Raw genomic sequence first — 17,281 nt, forward strand, 5'->3', positions numbered from 1 at the left:
GGATGTCATACATGTGCCCTTACAATGTAGCGCATACAGGTGCTCTTACAGTGTAGCAACTTTTCCCAAGAGCAGGAAATAACCCACCTCTGCTAGTAAGATTGTTTAGTGTAAACAGTTGCAGTTACCTCTGTACCTGGATAACTATTTACATTAAATGTTACACTACCCATCTAATAACAAAACATCAGCAAAAAAGAAATGTTTAGATCAGGCCTCGTACATGTGTGCTTTCAAACATGTACAAAGAGTTTTAGTAAACGGAACAAAACCATTACCATGGCCTCATGTAGAGCAGTGTGGCCTTGTGGCTGGCAGCTGCAAAGGCCTTCCAAAGATGAGACCAAGCACAGGTTTGCAGCACATTGCCATGCACAAACACCTTCCTCCTCTGGTCTACAGCATTTTGTGCAGTTTCTTGGAGATGTCACTAGAATCTCTTTTGGTCTTGTGCCTAAGCAGCTCTTACACCAATATTCCTTCTGGTCTCATGAGAAATCAGTTTGTTCTTCTCTGAAATCCTTTGGTTTTATGTAGTAATTACAAAGTAGTTAGATGGACCAGTACATAATTTGTTTTCTTTCCTTTTGTATTCTGGTACTTACAAAGTTGATTGTTTACATTTATTTTATAAAAAAGTAATATTTTAAATATATTTTGGCACCATGGAACATTTTTAAGTAATGGAAAGTGATTTAAGGAGATTACTATGTGTAGTTTTCATTTTCTTACAGAATACTTATTGGAAAATGTGTATTTTTCATGTAAATCAAAAGAATCTGAGACAATATTGTTATTAGGGTAAAAGTTTCTCTAGCAGAACCACATCACAATTTCCTGAAACCTAAACATTACAAGTTTCTTACATTAGAATAAAAAATTTCCATAAAAGAGAGACTTGATAGATTTTAACCCTCTAATAGCATATATGGGTCCATTGTAGGTTTTTTTTAATTGACTAAAATAATAAAATATTACAAAGAAGCCAGAAAGAAAGAAGGCAAACACGCATTCATCTTCAAGAAGGACGAGGAGAATTTGAGGCTGTACAGGCCACTCAGCTGAGCTGCACTCCCTGGAAATGTTACATACTGAATCTCCTACAAGCACTTCCAAGCACAGGAAAGATAAGAAGGTGATTGAGAACAGGCAGCACAGAATTATCGGGGTAAATTATACCTGAACAACCTGATTGCCTTCTGTGATGAGTTGACTCGCTTTGGGATGAAGGGAGGAGCAGTCAATGTTGTGTACTTTGATTCCAGCAAGGCCTTTGATATGGTTTCCCATTATCTCCTTAGAGCCAAATTAGTGGTGTATGGATTCTGGAAGTGGATGATAGCAGGGGTAGAAAATCAGCTGGACCACCATGCTGGAAGAGTTGCAATCAACAACATGAAGCAGAACTGGTGACTTGTTGTACAAGCGGCCTCCCTCAGGGATTCATAGTGGGCATAACACTGTTCAATATCTTTATTTATGACCTGGGTGGTGGGATGGAGTGCACTCTCAGCAAGTTTGTAGGCAATACGACACTGGAGGGAGCAGCTGTGGTTCAAAGAATCTGGGCTGACTGGAGAATGATCTGACAGAAACTCATGAAGTTCAAGGGCAAATGAGGTCTGGGATCTTGCATCTGGGACAGATTAAATAGGTTGCTATAACAACAATGTAGCCACTTGTCTGGAAAGCATTTGTTGCCCTCTGTTCAGCCCTTCTGAGGCTGTATCTGAGGTGTCTCTTTGGGGGTACACAGGACAAGAATGGCATTGGCATACTGGGGCAGGTGCAGTGGAGAGCCACCAGGAGCTATGGAGCTGGATCACGTGCTTGAGGGCAGACTGAGACACCTGGGTGTGTCCAGCTGTGAGAAATTAAGGCAAAGAGAAGGTCCTACTGCTGGTTCCAAACACTAATGGGAGAGGAGCACAAAGATCCAGGCTCTTTGCAGAAGAGCCCAGTGACCGGACAAGCAGCAGCAACCACAAGTTGGATCATTTAGAATTCTTATTAGATATACTGAAAAATGTTTCCCCTGTGTAGGTGGCCAAATACTGGAAATGTTGGAGATTTCAAAACTGGAATGGATCAAACTGGTAAGCGGTGCAATGGTGACCATGGGATTTCTTTCAATGGAAGTTGGGCAGATGTTTACCTGTTACTTTGTTTTATACTGTATAGATACTGTTTAGATACATGGTAGACCTGATTTTCACAAGGTCTACTAGAGCTTCAGAGTTCAGTTATTGTTGTCAGCACTCTGGGTCTTGGTATCTGAGGTTTTTAATGGAGGCATTCAAAATAAAAGAATATTTCTGTAAATTGAGCTTTGAATATACTCTGTATCTTACTTTTCCAAAATTTCAGGAGAATTTCCAGAGCTGACCTAATTGTTAGCAGTGGAGCATTTCAAGGTCTCCAGCAGAAGAATGCTAGAAAGTCCTAAAGCAACACTGAAAGAATGCACAAGTACAACCTTTTCTCAAAACAAAACCTGCAGTTCCAGGGACAACTGTCCAAATTAGAACATGTGGGAACATGTTCTAATTTGTTTCTAATTTGAACATGTTAGAACTGTAATTCTGTGACAGCTCTTCAGCTATTGTAGTTCCTGTAATTAACCACAGTAAGCACAAAATGCTAAAATGGCAGATGCTAAGGAACCTGTATTTCTGGGCTCTGAATTGAAAATTCTTCCGAAATTTTGAAAATTATATATATAACAGCTAGAGGAAAATGGAACCTACAGTATTTGGGGTTTTCTACAAAATTAGATAAACTCTGCACCAAGCACTTTTTATTAAAGGATGTGCATTTAAAGAATTAAATACTACATCTTGTTTCTCAATCCATTATGTTTTAAGGGTTATTAAAAGCAGATAGAAGAAGTTTAAAATCTTTTAAATACGATAAATAGCATATTTTGGGGAAAAAAAAAAGGAAAGCTTTTATACTGGCCTGAGAGCAATTAATAGATTATTCAAAATTACATTTATTACCTGATGTTGAGCAAAACACCTTTCAAGTTGAAGAGTAAACAAGAAAATGTATATACAGAATGTCCTTATTAAGCTAATATTTTATGCCTTTTGTAAAATATAATTATTTTAATAGTGAAGTCTTATAAGTTTGAGGAATTTGCTGGGGAAATAAAAGGTTTATATATTGTATATACTGCCTTCTAACCCCCCAGCTGGAGTAACAATGTACAGGAACAGTTCTGCAATTTCCCACCTGATAAGACCTGATAAAGCAGGAGTTGAATCTCCAGAGTGACAAATCTCAGTTACTCTAGAAAGCTACACACAAACAGCTCACGAGGTTGAACTGTAGGCCCTGCCAACCTAAAAAGGGTTAAAAGCCTTTTCTACAGAAAAAGGAAGAGGTTAGCCCTTAAAGACCATATAAGCTGCAAAACCTGGCAGTTGTGGCTTGTTAAACTGCTGGGAGGTGGAACTGGCAGCTGTGCTGCCGAAGTGGGGAAGTCATAAAAGGGAAGCAGAGGGCCCCAGAGGGAGTAGGACAGTTGGGTTTTGCATTTCTCTGCTTTGGAGAATTGACTTTGTTTGAATGAAAATGGACGCTGCTGCTGCTGGATGCTGATCCTAGGGACACTTAGTTGGTTTGTTTATGGAGAGCCAAACAAGGTGAAAATCAGCTGTCCTGGCTTCCACTGTTTTTAGGATTGTGAATACAGGATCTGCACCTGGCTGTACTAATTTCCCAGGCCTAGACTGAAGCGGGATGTTATTTTTTCACCCTTAAAAAAACCACAACCAAACAAAAAAGAAAAAGCATCACTTACGTTAATCGCCTGATCTCAATTTGGAGCTGATAATCTCTTTGCAGGGCTTTGGTTTTGTACTGTGCTTCCTGTTGAGGAACAAAAATAAACTGGTTACTGCTTAAAATGAAATGTCAGAATCCTTTTGGCTTAAGAAACTATTACATTTATCTTTGCAAATTAAATTTAACAAATTTGAATTTGTATTTTAAATTTTGTTCCATAGACCACTTGGAATCTTCTGTAATACTGTGAAATTCTGTGAATCCTATAGCTCTTAATGGCCCATCTGAAAAGTGCAGGCAATGCTTTCTGCCTGTAAACATATGTATCCAGTAATCATTCCCCCATACAGATTGACTTGTTTTTCTGAATATGGAGCAATTAAGGAGTCTGCATTTTTATTTATCCTTTTCTGTTCTACAAATAAAGGAAAGTATTTGTCTTAAAAATATTTGGTCTGGTCTTTTTGTATTTCCAAAAAAAAATGGTAATGGTTAATAATTTGACATCCTTGTAGGGTTTGTGCTCTTGTAGCATATTAACTGATTTCAGACATTATTTATTTTCATCATGTCTTTAAGACATGCTCTTTTAAAAAAGCAGCAGCATTTCAGAACTACAGGGTAGATTTAAAGTAACCCAGCTTGGCTTGAAGTGACATGTGCCCAGACCAATTTATGGAGTAATGGAACAATTTATGAGTCTGCCTTAGCTGAAATTAGTTTCTATGGCAGTTGGCCCAGGGAAACTCTGTGAGCCTTCTGTTCTTTGCAGCTGCAGAAAATAATTGTAAAGCGGAATATTACCTTCCAGTAGCTAGGCAAAGCCTCACAAACTATGTGATATCCCTGTCCTTCAAAGTGGAGACCCTAACTCACCAGCAGAAATGCTCTGGGTGACCACTGAGAGAAAAAGCAAGTGATTCATATACTTTTTCATACTGAAATAAAGTAACAAATGAGTTTTAGGTTTAAACAACCACACTAAACAAAACTCTGTGGCAAGCACAAAAAAGAGCTAAACATAGGTTTTAGAAGCAAGCTTTCTAAATCGTGGTTAATCCCAGGCCTTTCTTAAAATGGAAGGTGAGAGCTCACACTCCTGCTTTAGTTTATTCTAACCATTGATGAAGCCAGTCAAGAACAGCCATTCAATAGCACAGTCTTGCTAGATTGTTTATGATTCCTCTCTCTCCCTTGTCCACCAGCTTCCAGTTGGGACTGTCTTGCACCAAAAAATGGGACAAAGCAGGAATTTTAGTACTAATGGCAGAACAAATGGAGCAGACTGGACAAAGCAAAATAAACAGTTTACCCCAAACCAACTTTGTTACATTTTACAAGCCCAGAGGCTCTTCCTTTTGGTCTCCATGGATGCTCCTACATACACACTGTTCTATTAAAGATAGTAAACTACTTCATGAGAGGCAGAGTACATTCTGTGCTTGCAAAAAGATCAGCTTAGACCACTGGTGGCATCACACCTCTTTAATAAGGTTTCCAAGCATTGTGAGTTTGTTCTGGTTTTGCTCTTTTATTCAGTTCTTGTGGAGCGCTAAAGCTTTACATTCAGTTATCAAAAAACTATTCAAAGTCTCAAACATTAGTATATGTTGGGGATGGATTTCTTTAAAGTTGAGTAGGAACTTCCAGTCAGGATTTGACATGCACAGTAACCCAGAGAATTAATCTCCTCCTCCATTTTCCTAAGTGCTTTACATGGGAACCAGATCATGACTAGATTTCTAAGATGCAGCTAAGGACTCATGGAAACTTCAAAAGAGGTTTACTGTCACATCTTGGCCCTTCATATTTTTTGTTAGTATCTGGACCATCATCACAAAATTTAAGTTAGTTTGTTGACCAGTTATCTGTGAAGTGAAACAAGCAGTGTTGGCAGCAATGCAGCATGAATGCAGTTGTGGAGATATGTGATCCAAGAGATAGAATTCTAGAGTCATTTAGGTTGAAAAATGCCTCTAAGAACTAGTCTAACTATTAACCTAGCACTCCCAAGTCCATCACAAAACCAGGTTCCTAATGGACATGTCTCTCCATGGGCATTACAGGCAACATGGTACCAGGTTCAGTCTTAGCTCTGAAGTGTTTAAATTCTGACCCCAAAGGTCTTTCATCTCCCATTTCTGTATAGGCTGACTGCAACATATACTCACAGTGTCATGCTATACAAAATTCTGTGAATGGACTGAAATACAACTTCCATGTCATAACAGGTTGTATGAATAAAACTTCCCTCCCACCTGCACAAAACTGTCCCCAAGGCATAAGAGAACAAAGAAAAGACCTGGATTGTGTGTTTGTTCTCTCTGTGCAGAGCTTGTCTCCAAGGCTTAGCTTACAGCAAGGATTAGGGTACAGTTAGTTAGAATTAGGGTCTAGGGAAGGACAGCCTGCTACTTCAGTTGGAATGGGTTTACAAAGGAGCTTCAGAAAAACACACTGCAGAGAGAATTTGGAAGGGAAAGTGCTTTGGTGTGGGTATTGTTGGGGTGTCCTAGTCTAAGGTTCACCCTGTGGTCATAGGGCTGAGAAAAAGAGAAAGCCTAGGAGAAGGCTAGACAGTTGGAAGAGGCTAGAAGAGGGGTTTCAAAGTGAAGGGTGAGAGAAATTGGCTTCAAGAACTTCTTGTTCTGGGCAGTAGCTGAGGGTCATGTCTGAAGCTCAGCCTCTGAGGTTAAAGTCAGGCTTAGGTTGAGAGGGGGAGCCACAAGCTTCTGCTGTAGTGGGACTGTGAAAGAATGAATAACTGGAAGTGTTAGCTGCAAAGAGAATTTCATTCCCAGAAGTTTTCCATTTGACCTAGCCCAAGGTAAATGTTAGCCCAAGGCTCAGCCTTGGGTTGGGTTTATTGATATGGCTGAGATGGGTTGACCTTGGCTGGATATCAGGTGCCCATCTCAGTCCCCTCCTCAACTGGACAGGGGGAGCCTCCTAGCCAGGTTCAACTTCACTGTCAATTTTATCAATCTTTTCCCCCCAGTGGGGGAATGGTTGCTTGTGGTCAGGTCATCTCACACTGTCTTTGCTGCTCCATTCTCCTTCTTCCTCCCTTGCTCCAATGTGAGTCCCTCCTACAGGAGACAGTTCCCCATGAACTTCTCCAACATGAGTCACTCCCACAGGCTGTAGTTCACAAACTGCTTTAGCATGGCCCATTTCTGCAGGATGCAAGTCCTTCAGGAGCAGACTGCTCCAGTGTGGGTTGGCATCTTCTCCCAGAAGCCACCCCTATAGACCCCTGCACAACCAAAACCTTGCCATGCAAATCCAATAGAGGCTAGGGTTAAAATTAGGGATGAAAGAAAGAGAAGGCAGAGCTGCAACTGAGACCTGAGTTAGAAAGGAGGTGGGCTGCTAAGAGAACTTGGCTGGGAGACTCTTTTGGCTTGGGAATTAAAAGGGGGGTGACGGCATTTGATTATGTTTACATCAGGATTAGAGTTCAGGCTGGGAGGAAGAGACAGCCTAGAATTCCAGCAGGAGGAGAGTTAGAGAAGGGCTTTAAAGGGGAAGTCTAAGTTCAAGGAACTTGGCAGGATTGCCTGGTCTGAGGCCCAGCCTACTTTTAAGGTTGGAGTTACAGCTGAGGTTGTTTTTGACAAGAGAGTGTAGTGCTGCAGTTAGAACAGGCCTAGCACATCTGGGGTGCAGGAAGAACTTCATTGCAAGAACTTTTTGTTGTGACTGGTACTCTCCAGACCAATCCTGGTCTGAAGTCCACCATACAGCTTGTGTGAGGGTTAGGGCTGGTGCTCTCTTTGAGAGCCTAGAGCTGCAGATGAAGGGAAGCTGGAGAGCAGCTGATAGTGAAAAGGTTGGGCCACAGGGATAGCTTGCCTGCAAAAGCTTGGTGGTGGAAGCAATGGTTGAGGGGCCTGGTCCAAGGCTCAACATAACTTCTAGGTGTAGGGTGAGGTTTGAGGTGATGTTTGACAGAAGGAAAGAGGCAACAGCTGCATCGGGCTCAGGGCGAGAAAGTGACTGCCCCAGGGAAGTTCTTGCTGCCAGAAGAACTTGGCAGCAAGAACTTCCTGGTGCGTGCACTGGCACCACATCCAAAGCCCAGCATATTGTTTGTTTGAGGCTTAAGGTTAGAGCTATGAGACACAGAGGACCTGGAGCTGCAGCTGGAGTGGAGCTAGAAAGTAGATCTTTAAAAAAAAAGGTGTGGGATAGAGCAAATGTGTCAAGGAGAATACTTTATTGAGGGCATTGGCTAGGAGTCCTGGTCTAAAGATCTGTTAGTGTTAATGTGGGCATTTGGACAGAGAGACCCTAGAGCTGCAGATGGAAGGAGCTTAGAAAGGGAACATGTCAAAGGGTAGATTGTGAGAGGAAAGTGCCTGTGACAACATTTTGGTGTGGGCAATGGCTGGGGACCCTGCATTGTGACTCAGCACAAAATTACATTTTCCCTCAGGGTCAGTGCTACAACTGGGGAAGAGAGAGCCCTGGAGCTCCAGCTGAAGGTGAGTTAAATGAGGTTTGAAAGGGAAGTCTAGGCTGCAAGAAGTAGACTGGGAAAATCTTTACTGTGGGCACTGACTTGAGGGCCTCAGCCTCTGTTCTGTTTTAAGGGATAGGATTACAATTGAGGGAAAAACATCCCAAGAGGAGTGTAGGCTGCAAATGTAATCAAGTTTTGTCTCTTCAAGTGGCCCCTGTATCGTGGATTCAGTGGAAAACCTGTGCCCTCAGTGGTTCCTACAGGAAAGGCAGGCACAGGCAACCATCTTTGTTTGTGGTACTTGAAATTGAAGAGGATAAATATTTGCCTCAGACTTTGTCGTGTAGATAGCCCAGGCCCTTGATTTTTTTTTTAAATTTTGCTGTAATTGTTATGGCCAAGATCTTTTGTTCTTCTGATAAAATAACTTTCTTTAGTGAGCGCTCATATTTGCAGGGAAGAGCTCTTTAGAATCTATGCCAAGATGACAAAAAAGTCTTCTGGAAAAAAGAGCAACTTCCTTCTTCAGCCTTCCCTATAAAAAACCTACTAAAATGTTTGCTACTTTTATTATTTATAAACCAAAATATGGATTTCACTATATGGATTTACTCTGGAAAGATGAAGAAAGACACATGTGGCAGATGTCAGTCATGTTGATGTGTGCAGCATTGCACAATGCTCAGATGTCATGTTCTAAGTGTAATGTAAGGGATAAAATGGGTACTGAACTCTTCCAAAAGTCTGACTTCAAATCTATATTTAGGCATATAAGTGACCTGCTTTTATTCAAAGGTGCTGACTACTCAGCTGCTTCCATTGACTGCAGCAGAATATAAGAGATTTTTTTGTTGTTGAACCTATTTTCAAGAACAAAAATTACAGTTTAGATCTTTGTAACTCCTAAGTAATTCTGCTGGGGGGAAGAAAAAAAGGACAGAAAATTAAATACATCTCTGTTTTGTCCTACTCTCCATAAGATGAAGGCAAGGGACCATAAAATAAATCCCAGTAATTGTTTCTATGCAGGAGGAGATTAAACATTACTGCTTTGGATTCCAGCAAGACAGATAACTTTGCTGTTGAGATCACAATGGCAAAAGAGAAATGGAGATGTGCAACACATTTTTAAATTTATGTAAGCCTGTGTTGGGGACCCAGACTCATGTATTGACCTTAGTTGCCCTGAACAACCACCCCTGGGAACACATTCTGCCCAGGACCTCCACCTCAGGCAGGGCACAGTTTAGGTCTTTGCCTGAGCTACGTTGTAGGTATACCTGTCTCCAGCTCTGTGTTCTGGTTATACCTTGGACCTCTCTCTTACTTGCCTGCACCTCCGTTTCTGGCTCTGGATGGACCCTGTGCCTACATTGTGCCCTCCTGAATGGACCTGATTCATCTCCTCAGTTTCTCTGGGACTGCTGATGTGATGTGTGCTCTTGCCAGCACCCTGCTCACTGAATGTGGGGCACATGCCTTGTCACTGAGGCACTGGGTGCAGTGAGATGACCCTCACTTGTGGTTTGCCCACCTCATGGAGCTGCCCTTCTCTTGCTTCTCCCTAAGGATCTGGTGAAGAATGAACAGCAATGAACAGGAATATCTACAGTAGGCAGGTCAGTTTGTATTATACAGAAGCAGATAGACGTATGACTTCTTGTAAAGGCACAGATGTATGCTCTGTGTGACCCGTGGGTACTGACCCCGAACAGGGACGGCAGATGTCATTGTGATGTTCCTCATCATACAGCGGAGCAGAGCGTGTGTGGTGTTTGGTACTTCTGAGCTGGGCAGATGTGCCTTTGCAGGATGTCTCCTGTCACTGACCACATCCTCAGTGGTCATGGAGGCAATCAAGAAACATTCTGCTGGGGGAGTAACAGCACAGTGAGGTTACGGGAGTGCAATACTCTCGCAGGGGACCGAGCTTTCTGTATTTGCTGCACGGCGGCTGTGAGGAGCCGCTTTGCTCAGGGAGCCGAGCTGAGGCGGCAGCAGCAGGCAAAGCCGTGCCGCAGAGATCCCTCTCGTTCCTACAGATCCCTTCACAGAGAGGGAACTGGAACCCGAGTAACTATCACACAAACTGTACGAAGTTACGGTGTGAGCGACTGGCTAGCTAAAGAGTAGGGCGAAGGGAGGTTCGGTTTCTCGGAGGACTGGCGATGGGCGTGAGGGCCGGAGGGCAGCACACCAGCACCACCTTTTTCCCCCCCCTCTCTCCCTGAGGGGCGGGCGGCGCAGACGGGCCCCCTCCTCGCTGCCCGCGGCCGCGCAGGCGCCGCGCGCGGGGCACATGCGCAGTGGGGCGGCAGAGCCGGCGCTCCGCGGTTCCCGCGGGGGCGGGGCGGGCGCGCGGTGCGTGGCGGGCGGGCGGCGGCCGCTCCCCGCGGGGGGGGCGGGGCGGGGCCGGGCCGCCGCGCCGAGCGGGGCCATTTCAGCCGCCAGGCCGGGATGCGCCCGGCGTCCCGCGGCTGCCCGCCCGCCGCCCGCTCGCCCGCGGGGCTGCGGCGCTGATCGCCCCTGCCTTTCTCTCCTGCCCGCCCACCGCTCTGCCCCACACCAGCCCCTTCCACCTCTGCCGCCGGCAGCGCCATGGCGGCCCCCAGCAGCATCGTGCCCGTCATGGCGAGTAAAACCAAGACCAAGAAAAAGCACTTCGTGGCGCAAAAAGTGAAGTTGTTCCGGGCTAGCGACCCGCTGCTCAGCGTCCTCATGTGGGGGGTCAACCACTCGGTAAGCGCCGCCGTTCGACCCGCACGAGCCCGCCCGCCTCGCCGGGACATCGCACCCGGGGGCTGCGGGGGCGCGGGCGGGACCGGGGCGGGCGCGTCCCGCCGGGAGCCCCCGCCGGCTGCCGCCCCTCGCCCGGCGGGGCCGGGAGCGCGGTACCGAGCGCGGGCTGTGCGGCGCGGAGCGGCTGCGGTGCCCTGCCGGGCGCGGGTGATGCGCGGGGTGCCCGCCCTTTGGCCCCGCGGTTCCGCTCGGCGGCGGCGGGCGGGAGGTGCCCGGGAGGGGACGGTGGTGCCAGCGCAGCCCGAGCAGCTCCGCTCCTGCCGCCGGCCGCCCGCGGGCGGCGCATGGATGTGCTGCAGTTGGGAAAAATCCCGGTTCTCGGTGGGAACCGGCCAAGTTCGTCCCGTGTCCGTGCAGTTCGCTTCGGCAACTGTCCGCTGCCGGTGTGCGCGGGGGAGGGGAAGAGGAAGGGCTTGGTGTGGCAAGGCGGCAGAACTGCACCATTTGCGAAGTGCTCCATCACCCTGCGGGGACGGGCGGCCAGGCTCCGGGAGAACCCCCGGCCGGGCGCTGGTCTGCGTTAAAGTTAGGAGTCCGGTAAAGATGTCACATGGTTTGGGCATTACGAGGTTCAGGTCGCAGCTTTGCATCTTTAAATAGCCACCATGGCAAGTTAAAAGTGTAGAGCCCAAACATCGCCAAAAATCGGGTATCAGGGCAGTTGAGCAGAGAGCGTATTCCCTACTGCTGGCGGAGCGGAGCCTGTGTCGGGTTTGCACGGGTTACGTCTGCTGCTGAGTAACGAGCCTGTAAGAATGTCAGTGTGCAATTTGAGATCAGACTACAAATTTTGAAACGGCCACATGAAATCGACAGAGCAGCCTGTAGTATTACTCACTATTCCTTTTGTTTCCCACACATCCATATCCCGGGAGTTTTTTACCTCTGTGGGTGTTTCAGTAGTTTTTGCCCAAAGCCTGGAGTCTGTGCATCAAGACTGAGCTCTGTCAGAGCTGTTTTAAACAGCACAGTGCCTGAAGTGAGGATCATGGGGAAATGCTTTGGCTGTATGTACCAGACAGAGAAGCTTCAGTGAAGCTGAATAAATCTGTTTAAGGTAGCACTGTGAGTCGGTAGGAAATGGTGACAAAGGATTTCAAGTTTTCTGTAGGTCAGTTCTGAGCAGTGACATCCTATGTCACAAACTGATAAGACAGTAGTTATTTATCTACAAAGGAGAAATATGTTTCATTGTGGAAGTGTGTGATACTGTTTGCCTGATTTGAGCTTAAATACACACATTTCTTTTGCTCCTTTTGTAGTGGCTAGTGTTATAGAAAATTCCCAAACAGGCCTCTTTCATTAAAGAAAGCAGGCTGGTAATTACAGGGTGAGAGACTTGTACTGAATGGCAGCATGTGCTAGCTGTTCACTGTCTCCCTGAGCAGAGAGGGAGAGGATTGCTGATGGAAGCAGAGATCTTCCTGTTGCAGCAGCTCGTTGCTATGTGAGTTCACAGTGGAAATACCACTACTTTAAGAGGAAGGACCTCTTCACTACAAGTAATAACCAAGTATACAGTGACAAATGCAGCACCATATGCGATCCTCACCATCCTGCAATCATGTGCTGTAGTGTGCATAGCTGTCCTCGGTAGAAAATGTAACAAAGTGTGTTGGTTCATGCACAGAAGATGTAAAATTGTGAACTGAAATCCTCTCTTTGAAGAGGCTCAAAAAAACAGCACCAGCAACACTACAGGCTCAGAGAAAAGAGGCTTCACATTCACATGAAGGTGATGGTTGTAGGTGTGAATATCTGTTGTGTTCTGCAGATGGCATTCCGTTTCCTCATCCCACTGCAAAATGTAGTCATGAGTAATGCTTGGAGGCCCTGTGGAAGTGAAATCCTGCTGAATGAGAGAGCATGGAAAAAAAGTTAATTTGATGCGTCCAAATTAAACATCTCTTCTTGGCCAAGAATGCAGCATTGAAGTGTTGCAGGCTCCTCTGTTAGATGCTTTTCCTGTCATTTTGTAATGCTTCATGTGGCAATGTCCAGCAAATGAAAATAAGTGTGCAGCATGGTTTAACTCTGTTATCACCGATAAGAGTTTCTCATGGGAGAAATGCAAACAATGTGTGTGGATTAATTAAGAAGAGGAATTAGGAATCCTTAGGTTTCTTAGCAGAATAAACAGAAATCCATAAGCAAGGGCTAGACTAAGAACAGAGCATACATCGTAGTTCATTATGGGAGTAATTAAACTTAGAACACAGTAATCATCTGAAAAATTATATTTAAGACTGCCTGTAATGCCTGGCAATTATTGAGACAGTAGAAGTCTCAGTCTTACTAACTGTCTTGTGGAATGAGTATATATATTGAAACAGTGAAGCTGAGATGCAGTTACTATGTTTCTGACATTGCTGCCTGTTTTGGAAGGAAACACTTGGTGAAGATAAAAAGGAAAAACATTTTGCTGCAGGTTTATTAGCTTTTTAATCTTAAGACTACACATAATTGTTGAGTTTTGGAGGATTTTCAGAGTTTGAAATTGAATGTGAAGAAGTTAAGAAAAAAACCCCAACAAACTATTGTCTTAACTCTCCTGTCCTAGAAGGAAACATGACTCTAAAGGGAAAACCTAAACATTGATGTCACAAAGCTGAGGGCTGACAGCAGAGGTGTGAATTCTTAATGGGGGGGGAAAAATTTGCAGAGGCATGTCTGTTACCCAAGGGTCTTATCAATTACCCACACATTCAAGAAACGGTAAGCAACTTGCTGCTGCTGTTTAGGTAGTAGTAGAGATACCTAATGTAAAATCCTGCCTGTAGTACAGTCAAATTCAGTAAACTTCAAAGGGCATGTGAGAGGAGAACACACGAACATTACCCAATGTCTTATGAAGCAAGAAAAAAGTGTGTTCACATTCAGAGCTGTAAATTCATTTCTCAGTGTTCTGACATATGCTGTAGAATGAAGCTTGCTGCTAAGTGAAAGGGAAAGCAACTGTGTCCCATTTTGTAGATCTGATTATAATACTGATGACTTGTAGCAGCAAAGACTAATTGTCAGTGCTTGGATCTTGCAGGCATCTGCATCATTAACAGTTGATTTTATCTTGGTCTTTTACCCTGTGTCAAAGATAATCTGGCTGTGCTACTGAAATAAATATTTAAACTCAGTGGTTAGTATGACTTACAGCTGTATTTTTAGCTAGCACCATAATTGTATTTAATTTACAACTGATGTGGTAAAAAACATTCTTGCCTCTATATTGTCACTGCTGCTGGATTTCCAATAATGTTAGGAAGGAGGAGAGGGAAGGAAGGTGGCATATAACTTGTTTTCTGTGCCTAAAAATGAAAGCTGCACATTCTGTGTTTTCTGCATCCTCTGATAATCATCCCAGGCACAATGATGGTCTGCTCTCACTAGAATTGGTTGCCTGCTTCTGTTAGGAGCTTTTTAGGAAAGCTGGGAATTTGTAGGCTTAGGTCCTTCAAAACGTCACCCTGAAAGACGGCAGAAAACTAATACAAGTGGGTTTTTTCTTACTCATTTTGAGGTGAAGAACAGACTGCTGGAGAGCTTGCCTACTGTGTCAACCATTAAATTAAATGTATTTAGGAGAAGAGCATGGCTGCCTAATGAATTTATTGAGCATACTGTACAAGCTAAAAAAAAAAACAAACCAAAACCAAACTGGCCCCCCCACACCCCCCAGCCCCTGGAATCTGTAATCACCATCTGTTTCTTGGATGATTACAAGCTGATCCAAAAATTTAACAGTGCCTGACTTCTCAATGGCACTTGCTGCCTAATAAGCAAGTGTGGAGAAACAAGAATACATGGATAAAATTACTTCTCCCCCAGCACTTTGTGGAGTACATCAGAAGGCGTGTACTTTCTGTGGCTGAAGAATTCAACACACAGTGAACTCCATGACCTTCTTCAACTGCTCACATGAGGCTCTGTGAGCTTCATGCTACTGTTGCACTGTTCCTTGTATTCTTGCTTGATATTTTTACAGAAGTGCAACAACACCAGGATAGAATAATGCAAAGAGAGCTGTGGGACTCCAGTCTGTCAGTGTACCTCTTGGGTTCCTTCACCTTAGAGTTAGAAACTGGGAGGGGGAGAAAAAAGCATGACAAGTAAATGCATCTTTCTTCCCCTCTCATGTAGTAAGATATATTTGATCCCTTTGAGAATGTTTCTGTATCTGCAGAAAGCTAAAAAATGTCTGTTCTAGTCAGTTTTCAGTTTGGGGGTTTTCTCAGCTAGTATACTGATCTTTTCTGTTACAAACTTCCATCCAGACAAATACACAAGTAGCTCACTTATTAATTAATACTTGTCCTTATATTTTAACATGCCACTGGAGAGCTTGTTAGGTTAAGTGGAACATCTTGGTTGTGGCATAAATCACTTTTCTTAGTCCTGACTTACCTAGCATGTCTCCTAGGAACTTTCTGTCCTGACACATGGTACACATAGGAAAATGACACTGAAAAGCTGTTACTGAGTTGTTCTGTGGGAAGATGAAACCTAAGTAATTGAAAACCAGGTGATGCCCTGTGGAATACAACCTCCATGTTTATGATTAATTTTCATTAAAGAAAGGATGAGATTGGTTGACCTAAACAAGCCCACAGCACTTACTCCTGGTCATGTGCCTTCAGAAGTTACAGGAACTGATAACTTCTGTGTCCATATTTTTAATGTAGTCATAAATGATGATGTGACTGGTGGCACCCTGAGGATATGGAACCATGATACTGACTCATGGCACTGGCTGGCAGTACAGCAGGTTGGTTGCAAACTCTTAGGGTGGGGAGGGCTACTCATCACTTGTCAGGTGTGTTCTTACTATTTGTGTTTAATGCAAAACATCACTGCTGCAGCTGTGTTATAAGTGGCTTTTCAAAACTTAGGCAAAGTAAACCTAAAGGTATTAATCAAGATTTTCAAAGGTGAGTTTGGAAAAAAAGCATATTTTGATTTGTTTAACGAAGGTGTTGTTAGACTGTGGGAGAAGGCTCTTTCTAAGAAGCCAGAAGAAACAATGTATTAAAAAGCATTGATTACATCAGAGCAGATAATAAAGCAATTAAAACTATTTTAAACTAGTCAGTTGGGCACTCAGCCCAGATGTTTGCATATAGAAGGAAGCAGAGCAGGAAGAGCTGTTTATTGAAAACTTGGTTCTTTTTTGGGTGTCAAGCTCTGTGTACTGAAGAAATTAATTTGATACTGCTTTTGCAACTGAGTGGATGGACTAATAAAATAAATTGTAAATATTGTGGTTAGGTTAAGGATAGTAAACATTCCTCAGTGGAGTACAAATGGGAGTGATATTTCATGTCCTTCTGTAAACTATTGAAAGGGACGCATACAATAGCTTCTGTTAAGGATGAGAGTGGGAGAGCTACGAAAGAGCTCTGATAGCAGTTTCAAAACTACTTTCTGTAGTTTCTTCCAATCTACAAGATAAGGTGCTGCAAAGGCTAGGGTCATTTTTTTTCCCCCTGTGGGTTTTTGAAACTGAATTTCATTAACCCCAGCAGAAAGGGCTGGACAATGTTCCATGAAGCAAATAGGCAGCGTGAATTGGTTTTGTTGGCTCAACTTAGTTGTCTTATTTGAGTAGCCTGCACCAGATGCCTTAAGAGTCTCTAGGGTATTATTTTTTAATTCCTTGCTCATTAAAGCAGACACTTGCATTATGCCCATTGCCAGGGCCTGGTAGATGTTCGTTTTCCTCCTGTAGTTTCAGGGTGGCAAGCTTTGTTTACAATAACTGACTCACCCCATTATTCAGTTCCTGTTCTACAGTCCTATTTTCTGTTCTTCCTTGAAAACATCTTGTGCCTTAGGAATCTGTACACTGGCTGTACATCGTGCAGCCTCATGACAACTTTAGAATAAGGTGAAACTACCCATTATTTACAGGTCTTTGATGTAATCTTGCCCAAACTAAGCACTTGGGAGTTTTGGCTTATGGATATCTTGACTTGTTGAGAGGTTAGTCATCTTAGTTGTTAACTATGAGGTTTTAAAGGTTTGAAATGGGAGTGAGTGCATATTCATCTCCATACTCCAGTGTGAATTCATTATTTTATCTTTACTTCCAAGGCATATTTCCATGTGTTTCCATTTCTTTTGCTTGGTACCAACTATGCAATATCTAACACAGTTCTGATTTCCCTTCCTCATTTTTGCTATTGTTAACTCATGTGTTTGCACTTAGCAAAATAGTTGGAGCAGTCTAAGAAGTGG

General features: G+C 43.8%; 1 protein-coding gene across 2 annotated transcripts in view; it reads left to right on the forward strand.

The window, feature by feature from the left end:
- The first annotated feature begins 10,732 nt into the window (after positions 1-10,732).
- Positions 10,733-17,281, forward strand: part of PIP4K2A (phosphatidylinositol-5-phosphate 4-kinase type 2 alpha) — a 107,733-nt gene continuing 101,184 nt past the window's right edge. For both annotated transcript variants that reach the window (XM_058037554.1, XM_058037562.1), the window contains exon 1: positions 10,733-10,993. In XM_058037554.1, coding sequence (XP_057893537.1) covers positions 10,853-10,993 — 141 coding nt within the window. In that variant the 5' untranslated portion in view covers positions 10,733-10,852. The remainder of the gene's footprint in view (positions 10,994-17,281) is intronic.

This window comes from Melospiza georgiana, chromosome 1, assembly GCF_028018845.1.
Source record: "Melospiza georgiana isolate bMelGeo1 chromosome 1, bMelGeo1.pri, whole genome shotgun sequence".
NCBI classification, from domain to species: Eukaryota; Metazoa; Chordata; class Aves; order Passeriformes; family Passerellidae; genus Melospiza; species Melospiza georgiana.